General features: G+C 50.7%; 2 protein-coding genes across 2 annotated transcripts; both read left to right on the top strand.

Annotated features, from left to right (window-relative positions):
* Window positions 1-579: 579 nt before the first annotated feature.
* HO173_000568 (uncharacterized protein) lies at window positions 580-2,258 on the top strand (the record flags this gene model as incomplete). The annotated part of the gene is made up of 2 exons (XM_037302517.1): window positions 580-917; window positions 980-2,258. The coding sequence occupies 2 exons, from the start codon at window positions 580-582 to the stop codon at window positions 2,256-2,258; spliced, it is 1,617 nt and encodes a 538-aa protein (XP_037171096.1).
* Window positions 2,259-7,936: 5,678 nt separating this feature from the next.
* Window positions 7,937-10,584, top strand: HO173_000567 (uncharacterized protein; the record flags this gene model as incomplete). The annotated part of the gene is made up of 2 exons (XM_037302516.1): window positions 7,937-8,465; window positions 8,516-10,584. The coding sequence occupies 2 exons, from the start codon at window positions 7,937-7,939 to the stop codon at window positions 10,582-10,584; spliced, it is 2,598 nt and encodes an 865-aa protein (XP_037171095.1).
* Between the last annotated feature and the right edge of the window lie 770 nt (window positions 10,585-11,354).

The following is an 11,354-nucleotide window of genomic DNA, read 5'->3' as shown; positions in this document are numbered from 1 at the left end:
GCCCTTCGGGCAAACCCAGCCAGTCATTACATTTCAAAGATTCCGGGCGGACTAAACTTGGAGGGTGTGTGATTCATGTATGCAACTCTCCAGATACTTCGAGCAGGCAGTATCTGCGTGTGCGGCAAAACTGTCGAGGCTACAACGCCGCCCATCTTATTGATCGATTGATTCGTTCAAGGTCTCCACTTGTGACACTATGACACACTGCCACGCAGCCGAGAGCTCGACCGCCTCCACGCCTTGGGCGAGATGCCGCTCTCGAGACCACAGCCGGCCATTTCAATTTTTACAGCTTCAGCTGAAACAGCCGTGTCTCGTAAGAGGTACCCTGATACCTTGAACGGGCGGTATCTGCCAGGGGCATGATGGACCATGAGATGACCTAGTCGGGGTTTCGTTTCCTATAAAGCTGGGTGATTTTCCCTTCCTTTACTTCTTTTCGCTTTATAACATATGTTTAGCACAGAACACACATATCCTCATTCTCGGAGACCTGCAGACCATCAATAACACACAAATATCTTCCTGAAGAACAAGCTCTTAGCTATCCGTCGACAGTCGTCTAGTTCCACAAAGATGACGATAGCTTTTGATGACGGCACAATAGCAATACATGATGGCGAAGAGCTGAAGGATGATGATCTCAAAATCCTTTACATGTGTCAAAATTCTTTCGAACTTTACGGCACGCGGTTAAGTCAGGATGCAGTCAGAGGCATATGCCGAATCCAGCTCTCCAAACCCGAGACAGATGTTCCTTATGTGGCCGAAACTTTACTAGACCCTGATCATTCGTTTACCAAAAAGGTAGCTCAAGCGGTGAAAGAGACGGAAGAGGTCAGTATGGAGCTGTGGTTTAAGTTTGGAGAGATGCATGAGGAATATCTAACCGAAGAGAAACGCAACGAGAGTGAGTAAGAACACCTCAATCTCTCGAAGGAGGGCTTGCTAATCAGTCGTGTTCCTTGCTTTGTAGCCCACAGAGGGAGGATGGTGAGAGCCTTTTACTGAACAACCGACTGAACCTTGACCAGAAGGATCTCCCGTGTGTTGCCATAAGACGAGAGAGTGACTCAGTGGTATCCAGAACACAAGTCACCAGCGAGCAACTTCTCAATATCTATGCTTTCCGGTGTTCGTATGAGTATAAGGGTGAAAAACTTTCCGACGCCGAGGTCGAAAAGGTGATTGGTGAAATGTTTGGCGGAATCCTCAAAAAAGTACCTCAATTTGTCAAGAACTTTATCCTAGACTCCGATGATCCAGTGACTGTTGAAGTGAGAAGAGTGGCAGGTTTGAGAGGAGCGGATTTGCTCCGCCGAGTTGACGCTGTGTGGCGGAATCCTGGACCTTTACACCTTCTTGCACATGAGAGGATAATCTTCTTCAACGAACCAATCTCCGAGGACGCGCTTTGCACTATATATGCTTCCTACAAATGGGTCGTTCATAAGGCGTACCAACCTTTTGAGCCGCACGAGATCAGAGCCATGATCTTTCATAGGCTCAATGTGAAGGCCGATCCAAAAAAATGTATTCTTCCCATGGTCGACATGTTAGGTAAGGCCAATCGTCCAATTACGCAAAAAGTCGCTATATTTGCGAGAAGGCGTCAAGATCACTGGATTACAGAATGTGTAGAGGGTTTCCGTCAGATTGGGGTCGACGCTCGGCCAATTCGACCCATGGACCCGCCCAGCGATGATCAAAGAGTGACTACAAGCCTCAACGTATTGTCCTTGACTTCGACTGCTGGACCTCCTGGAGCCCAGCAGCGCGCATTTCCAAGCAGCAGTTCTGCACTCGCTCGACCTCAAGCCCAGCTTTCCGCTTATGGTGCACCAGCTCAACCCCCAGTCCCTCAACGCATTCCCTACGATCCTAGCAAAACATACGATTTGAATGCACCGGATTGTAGTCAAGGAAGCCGGAACAGCAATCAACATGACTTTGAACCCGGGTATGGGGCACCGAGCAGGGCCGGGTCCCCTCACGCGCGGGCCCAGTTCGTGGCCTATCAAGCCGGCAATCCACCAATCGAGGTCCCCAACAAAGATACTTCGTCTTCCCCGGGAGGCTCCGACGAGCCCCAGCCGACCCGGCGACGTCGTCTGGAGGATGACGAGACGGGTCAGCGGTCCGCTGGAACAGGTCCGGGCAAGGGCAGGAAAGATCGCAAGCCCGCGGGGGGAAGCCAGGAGAAGGCCCCCAAAGACCAAGGAAAGGAGAAGAAAGGTGGTCGTCGTCGAGGCTGACGCCGGTAGCGCACCCGCCCGCGAAAGCGGAGGAGAGAGAGGACGAGATGATGGAAAAGTGTGGTATCCTTGGCGTTGACGTGGTCCTTTGCAAAAGCGTGCCCTTGATTTGGAACGTGCGTTCTGCTTGCTTGCTTGCCAGTCCGGACGGAAGTTGTGGACCGGGAAAAGAGACTCTTCCACCCCCACCAAATCACCGTGTGCACCCCAGCCCCGCACCTCCTTCCCCAAACAGCCGCGCTCGCGTCTCGCCTCGGACACGTCTATGTTGCACCTATCGTCATGATCCATGGATAAAGCATTTCATCTATGGACAAAGTGGGTCATCCATGGAGAATCTACTCACTTATGGTGCTGTATCAACTATCTGATGGGCAAAGTTTCATCAGTAAGATACACCTTCCCATGGATGGTATGTCTTCTTCATGTTGGATATACAAAATAATTACCTACGCCTACTCACATCCTCAACCTCTTCCTGATATCTTTGCTACCTTTGTCTACCAAACCATTGCCTTTACGACATTAGCTATCGACCGCCCTACCGAGTCCCATCGCTGCTCGCTTATTCTTTCGGCCTTGCCAATTCTGTACTTTATAACCTCGCCGAGTCCTTATGTATTGATAAGATATTTGGACAGTCAGGCGTGTTGTCGTTATTCGTTCTATGATAGTAAGGGATGGGATACATAGCCTCTGCCTGGGCTAAATGGGCTGCTGTCTGAGTACGAGAGTATAAAATCTTGATAGGGAAGAAAAGCGAGTGTGTATGCTAAGGAGTGTGTATGCGGATGTGGGTGTGGATACTATATGAAAGAAATAGTCCATCAATGAGGGTAGCAGCATGGTATTTATATTCGAAAGACCTTACATGAAAGATCTTACACCGGCCACAAATAGAGGTCGAATAACTCGCCTCAGTCGCAAATGTGGTTTGAAAGAAATCAAGCGGGTATGACCTCGCATAGTGTCGCATTGGTACTGTATTGGTGTAGCGACGGTAGAGACGACGACGTTATCCATGGGGACGGTTGGTGGAATTTGGCCGATGAGATGTATGGTACAGTACCATGAGTAATTACTTTCTCCATGGATAACCGTTGAGGGAGGTGTAAAAGATATACCATACATAATCTTAGACGGCGGAAACGCATAAAAGACCCCACATCATCATCATCCGGCCGGCAAAGATGCCACTCTCGCTCGATCGACCCCGCCACGAACACTGCACTCCGCGCAGCTGGAGGTTGAAAGGCGCCACCACTCGTATGCTAGACGTGCGACTCTCGGTGGAGTAGACTAGAGCGGGATGCCCGTGTCAAGGGAAGGGAATGAGGTAGGTCTGCTTCGGAGAAGACGGTAGGGGATGCGTGGATGCAATGATATGATATGAGATGATATGATGGTTGATGATAGCCAGATAGATAGATAAATCGATAGATAGGATGAGCACGTATGTAGTAAACGGACGGAGATGATAAAGGAGAGGGGGCGGATCAAAGTCAGCCCCGCTCGGAAGCCGCTTCCCACTGGAAAGCGATCGCTGGGTGCGGCTTCCGTGGTAACCTAGGTACCTCTCCGGGGAGCAATACCTGGACCCTTCCTCCCTCCCTCACCGGGCATGCGCGCATCATACTTCCCTTTCGCCCAGGAGATGAGGTGTGGGTTGAACGGTCGGAGTGTGCGGCAGGGATTCTTTCCCCGTGGGTACGGTTACGACTTTCCTATCTTCGCAAGCTCGGGCGCGTTTGAAGGGACGAACGGGCATAGGTTGCTGTGGGGTGAGAAGAGAGTTTAGGTACGGGGTTAACTGCCTATTTCCGGGAAACACGGGCAGTGTGTGAATCCCCCTCCTTCCCCCAGCGCAAAGTGATGGGTTCTTGGTGACTACATACTACAGGCGCAGTATTCGTTAAGAACAGAGAGAGGGGGGCGGGAAGGGGATAATCCGTGCTTCTAGCCACGTAAATCATTGCCATTCCAGGCGTACTTTTCTCTCTGTCAGTCTTGCATTCCTGCGTCACTCTACTCCCTCTCCGCCATCCTCATTGCGGAACCCGTCTTCTGGACCATTCCTCCGTTGTTAAGGTTTCGGCTTTATGTTCCGTGCTGTGACACGAGGGATCCGAGAAGGGCGGTGTGCCATAGAAAAATTTCCGGAAAATGGCGGAGGTTTAAGAGCGGTGTGGAGTCTGGGATCATGCGGAGGAGAAGGAGGGAGACGAGCTGCTTCATCGCGGTTTTGTGACGATTGCTGGCTGTTGAGGCCAGGCGAAGTGCTACAAAATGGGCATATGGGCTTGGAGGCATGGATTGTGATGGCGCTTTGGATACCTCGACCCGTCTTTTGTCTGTCCTCGAAGAGGACTGGGCAAGGGTCTCAGAGAGTCATTCTAGATCTGTTGATTAGACTGCTGATCCTAGAGTACCATAACTGTCTTCACAAATGTTGGCGCTCACATTTCATCTAAAGCGTGTCTCGATTCAGGTAGCAGCTGGTGTCGGTCTTTTGCTAATGATCTGACATTCGACCGTCAACAGATCATGAGAAATTCCTCTCACCACTACATTGAGTCTGAAATGCCTCCATCATACCTTGGCGTGCGCTTGTTCGCTCTTGATGTGTATTTCCATTGCTGTCATGCCGTATTCGGAGCTTCCACTCGGTGAAGATTTTAGAGCATCTCTGGAAATGATTCATGTCGTTCTGATTAGGAATGATTACGCGTGTCGCGGTGCTCCTGGAGGCATTGTTTTAGCCTGGCGTTGCGCATATAGAATATTAGAGTTAAGTATGCCTGGCGCACATGCACGACATACGCAGGTATCGGTGTCGAGTGGCTGATCTGTCAAGTAAGCGTAAATGTAATTGGTTGTGTACGGGGTAAGAGAATATGCAGGGACTGGGTATTAATGCATATGTCAATGCACAGAGCACAGGGAAGAGGAAACGTTGGAAGACCGAACATCTGCGAGATGCGCGGCTAAGATGACGATCGAGATCATGTAGGGTGAAAACATGTCTCATGCGAGATGAGGACCAGGATTGATCAAGTAGTGGGGGTATGTATCGAAAACGAGGTGAAATCGCTGAAGTCTAAGGAAGAGCGTGAGAGGGTCAGAGGATAGAAAGTTCATCCACTTTGCGATAGATTGACCGAAGTAGAAAAGGTGGCTTGCAGAGGCTGGAGTATTCTCATGCTTTAGGAAATTTTACCGCCAGAGCTGGAAGAATGAGCTGCACCTCGCAGCGACTTATCTCCGAACTTGTATAGTCAAGCCGATGGCATGCTTAAGAGTGGGGTATTGTGGACGTAAGTGTGCAGAGTGCAGATGCTCTTTCGGTAACGGTTGGTCCATACTCGATGGTCGAGCTGCAAGCTCGCTTCCAAGTTCCAGTATTGCAAATAACAGAAAGGAAGAAAAAAAAAACGATAAACAATAAACAATAAATAATGAACAATAATAGGTTCATGTAAAAAGAAAATGGCAAAAAAGAATGGCCGCTAGAGCGCAAGGTTTTCCTAGAGTGGAAGATACTAAGGTAAAGGTAGCAATAATGAGGAAGTAAAGGTGGTAGGGAGGAGGAGTAAGGTACTTTAAAGTAGAACGGTGGGCTTGCAGGTACAACGGTCGCTCTTGCTTACCCTTCCCGCGGCTGTACCCATTATCCCCTTTGCTCCCTTCTTCCACCCTGTAAGTTTTTGAGGTACGTTTAATGGAATGTTATTATGATTTTCCAAGGATTTGTTATGTCAGAGAATTGGACTCTGTTCCAATCTTATCGCGACGCTTGGTAAAAATGGTTGGGCGCACGGAGAAAAGCAGACGAATTTTATTGCAGCCGCTCAGTCGGTAACTCGCTAAGAAGCTACCGGTCAAAGCCCCGTCAAAAAGGGAAGGGATAGTCCCCGGAAGTTCCTATCGAATCGACCAGGTCTCGTGGCAATTACGACTTTCAATTGGCTCATTCCTGCATCCCTCAGATTCTGGATTTCACTACTGGTGGGGCGGGGGAAGACGACCCAAGGGCCCGGGGCGCTATGCATGGCCCTGCAAGGTACGAGCCTGCCCAGGGAGCCAGGCTATCCTCTCCATCTGCGGCCTTCCCCCCCCCATCCAATCCTCTCTTTGAGACGTAGCCCAGACTTTGGTGACGAGCAAGCATAAGACTGCATAGAGTCTGTAGGTAGGATGACATGGCCTCAGTCTCAGGTTTGAGTAGGCCTGGCTCTTGGGCACGACGGCCCAACGAAGAAGAAAAAAAGAATCGTGCCCCATCACCCCGGAAAGTGGATCCTTTCAGCTACACTCTACAATGGTCAACGGCAGGATTCGATACGAGAGCCGGGTTGGGAAGCAAAATCGCTACGGCCGTAATTATGCAACTACGAATCCGAGAGACCTATCTATTGATACGAGATAGGCGATGAGGATGATGCAAATTCCCTCACCCTTTTCTACCACTCGCCGTGTCTGGTTACCTATGTTTCTTAATAATATTCGCACTCATGGGCGTGATTTGCCTTCCAGACCAGGATCTTAGTGCCATTGGTGAATGGTGAATGGTGAATGGTGAATGGTGAATTTTGCCGCAGCGGCAGTACCTCAAGCCTCAACGTAAGCAGGTCCACTTGGACGCACGAGGAATCCTCCCGATCACATCACCCAGCATCTTGCTTTGCTAAATTACTCCAATCAACAGCTAGCATTCACATCATTCCAGGTAAGAAGTCGCGAGCACTACGCATCTGCTTGAATTCCAAGGCAATGGCGTCGATGGCAGTAGAGTACCGAGTGAAAGCGAAGGAGGCGAAAATGATTTAATAACAGGCGGGTGGTAGCGCGTTGTTATAATTGTTATAATTTCTCCCAGTTTCCAGGACTTGCACCTTGCATCCTACCTATTCTTTTCTAAAATCGTCGCGTTTTCTGATGATAACGCTGACAATAATAATTACAGTTCTACGCCGCACGAACGTTTGAGACAGGAGGTTTGAGGGTTTCCGAGAAACTCGGGAAGGCTTTCGATTTTCTTCGCCACCACCACCACCCCCAGGTGTTCGAGAAGCCTCGCCACACAGGGCATCTCGACCCGCGCCGTTGACCAGTCCGCAATCCTACACATATTTCGCAATCCTTTCGCAATCCCATTTCCTTCCCCACCATCATCTTCAAAACAAAACGCATACGGAGTACCACTTTCTCAAACGACTTTCAGTGGGACGGCTGGAATCGGTGGCAACCCCTGTCATCGCCTTGCTGATCCAGTGATCAGTACCGTACCATTCATTACTTAGCTGAACTTTTAACTGATCAATCGCGTTGGTTCCTGCTCCCACCCTGGCCCAACCCACCGACCGGCCCTGTCGTGCCCCCAGCTAGTGCGCTCAAGGTTGCATTAGCGACAGCCACCTCCCTGTCGCGTTCGTGGGCTTTCGACGGTCTCGGCAATAGTCGCCCGCTAAAATACCACGACCGAACCATAACACGCCAGACAAGCTCCCAATTTTTATTCTTCTAACGGCCTCTCACTGTTTCTTTGCATTCCCAAAAGCCTCCCTCAGAGCCTTGACCTTTCCCCCGTTGGTCGTGCCATGCCAACATCACTGCGCACCTCGACGCTTTTCGATTACATATGAGCCCGGTGGTGACACCACATCCTTTGAAACCAAGCCATGTTCGAGTTCAAGGGGACTGCTGCCGACTCGACAGAGGGCAGCCGGCTCGACTGGAGGGTTGTGGATCATAAAGGTATCCAAGACCTGGGCAGGAGACCATTCACAACCATGCTTCAGCCAGCGCATCACCAGCGAGCAAAGACAGAAGGCGCAAGACGTCCATCGCTGCAACTTCGCTCAAGAAGCAACTCGTCTGCTCCGAATTACTCCCGACCCCAAGACAGAGATGATCTTTCACCAGTCTCAACGTCAATTGACAGACGCACGCCTCGCACCTCAGTCGATAGACGATCAGTCGCAGGAGGAAGCACACATACAAGAGGAGATGCTTTGGATAGCTTCGCCCCCAAGGCATGGATGGCGAAGGGGTCAAGATTTCTGAAACGCCAAAACAGCAAACACGAATTGACCTCGCTACGCACGCTGGATTGGGTGGAAGAAAGCAAGGAAGCTCGTGTGCACCATGTCCTAGACCAACCACCTTCTCCAGATTTCATGCACAGCAGGACACCTTCAACCGGTGATCGTAAGTTTCTTTGGACAGTTGACCCGCCAGACTACCGCTGACAGGCCTAGCAAACGCTGCCCTACGACTGAACATATCCGAGCCATTCAACTTCCACCACGTGACCCACACTCAACCTCATCACGTTCAACAGCTGGAAAGAGCAAACCCCAATGATCTTGTTTCGGAGTTTTCTGCTCTTCGTGCCTCGCAGGCCTCCCAACCAGGACTGAGAGGTATCAAGGCCAAGGACATACAGCGAGAAGACTTACCGCGGGATGCTCTTTTACCCGATTCCCCGTCCCAGCCACGAGATGGCACCGCCGGCTTGCCTTCCTTTCGTACATCAAGAATTCAGGATCGCACACAGGACAGCCCCTATGACGCAACATCTCCTGTGAGGGCCTTCGAGCATTCACGGTCATCAGATAACTTCTCCCAGCCAAGTGCTGCATGCCATACAGCTCAAAGTTCACCGGTATCACCATCCCGTCACCTGACACCCGACTTTTTCACATTCCATCATGAAACACCATTTGATACGATGTTCGAACCGCAAAATTCCATCGGGTCCCCTGAGCCTTCGGACTATCCTATAGGTACCTGGAACGATGGAATCTACGATCTCGCATCACCGCACGCTGTAACAACAGATGACTGTGCAGATTGGAATCGACAGGTGCCGTTCTCAATGGTCAAAACCGAGCTCGCGCCAGTCGAGGAGGATGATGAAACTGATGAAAAGAGAAGCTCGTTTTTAGCTTGCACTCAGCGCCCTGTGAGTTTCAACTCCGGTCTTCGCAATAGCGTTCCGGCGGCCGAACATTTGCAAAGCGGGTGGGCACATCCCATGCCTCCGGCTGAAGAGAGTCCAAGTGGATGGTCAGCCAGATTGCTGCCGGTGGAAGCGGATGTCTTCGACTCGCTGCAAAGGCATAGCATGGCGCCGGCTAAGACATCAGAACCTTCTATTGAGGACCCACTTGACGATATACCCGCGCGGCCACGTCTCTCACGACACATCTCCGTCGGGCCCAATGACATGGAGGCATTTTGGGACATCGCGTCAGACGCCATCAACTGTTCCTATGCCCTCGGGGCTGAAGGGGATTCACATTTCGATTGGCATCGTTCCTCAATCCATGAGGACGATATCACTGCACCCACTGTCGATGACATCCAGACCGCCGCCGTTGATACGGCATCCGCATCTCCAAACAGGAAGCCCCAACCTGCCTCGCCCTCTCCCAGCAGGCATGCAGCCAAACGATCCTCTTCTGTATACTCAAGCTCACCACCTTCACTCCTGCCTGTACAGACGTTCCCATCAAGTCTGGACCCTCCGTCGGCGGGCTCTACCGAATCATCATTCAGCAGTATCCCAGAAGCTGTTACCCCAGATGAGGCTACGGAATCGGCATTGGCTACAAGATTCTCCGCCGGGAACTGTAAGGAATGGTGCCGGCCAACTTACGTAGTGGCCGATGATTTCGAATCTCAGACGGTCCAAGACGACCTATATCACCAGATATACACCACTGATTACCCCCAAGATGCGACGTTCCATCTCCACAACGTCGGCCGCATTGACGGTTCAACGATCAGCAACTCTCCGCGCAGCAGCCGGTCGCTGATCAGCAAAAGTAACTCCCAAGAAAGCTTTTGGTGTACGCAAGCTGCATCTAATGCGCGCCGCCCCCGCAACGCTGGCTCCGTCGGTAGCTTGCCAGAATTGATGTCCAGCAAGAACAGCCGCGAAAGAATTGATCCTGCCGTCGACCAACTCACCGACAACTCAACCTTTTTGAACCTGTCAGACTCTCCCTCAGAAAGCCAACAGACACTGATGGCTCAACGTCGCCGTAGCCCTAATTTGGCGAAAGACGCCGCTCAAAACATCATGCTCTCCAAAGCCAAGACCGCCGAAGAGCCCGTGCCACTGCTTCCAGTATCCCGGGACAGAGCCATCTCAGACGTCAGTCTTCCAGCCCAGGATCCATCTATGCCGCCGCCATTCCAACCTGCAGCTGGCAGGCGAATGCGTTCTGGGAGCTCCGCATCGAGCCTTAATGCCAGAGGTAGCAGAGGAAGCTACAACGTCATTCAGCCGCCGCACACGACCCCCGTGCGCAACCCTTAAGTCTATCTACATATGTACATCTATCACCTGCATGCATACATCTACTGCCTGCAATAAAATCCAAAAGTCTTCACGAAATCTACGACTTATGTTCTAATGTATGTTTCTCGATTGTGCCGGAGAGGAGGGAATGAACGCCCATTCGATCGAATAATGAAATTTCTAAAAGGTCTACCAGGTCTGACCATCTTCAACATATGAGTTTTTTGTATTATCTACCAGATGGTCATTCCCCACGAAAGTTGTCGTTGCTGGCCGACGCTGACATTTCGAAACATCATGGCTACCAGAGAATATGGAGGGCAGATGGCAAGGGCGGCGGTACTCTACAGGTAAAGGTAGATGCAAAGTTCGAGCTCGAGGCAGAGGTGAAATCCATGTATCATCATACTTCTGTAGCCCAATGAAAATAAAAATACAAAAAATAGAAAAAATCAAAAAAAAGCTCTATCTTTTTGGTCCACGCCGTTCCGTACAGTACGTACCCAGCTATCGCCTCTCTCACATATCTCGTATGTAGTCGTTCCCTAGCAGGTACCCGCAACACGAACCCACCAACACCAACAAGCCCGCCAACCAGCCAGCCAAAAGCCAGCCACACCCGGCCGGGTTCAGTTCCAAAGTCTAAATACTGTAAATTTACACTTCCAACGGTCGTTGGCGTCGTCGCAGTGTCGACACATACGAGTTCAAGCGCGGCTAAGGGATAAGGATAAGGATGAGGATAAGGATAAGGATAAGGATAAGGACAAGAAGGTTGATTATGATAT

The sequence above is a fragment of the Letharia columbiana genome (genome assembly GCF_014066305.1).
Source record: "Letharia columbiana isolate WasteWater2 chromosome Unknown Sc0000000_s0, whole genome shotgun sequence".
Taxonomy (NCBI): Eukaryota; Fungi; Ascomycota; class Lecanoromycetes; order Lecanorales; family Parmeliaceae; genus Letharia; species Letharia columbiana.
The sequence above is the reverse complement of the archived record's forward strand: the minus strand, read 5'-3'. Positions and strand labels throughout refer to the sequence as shown.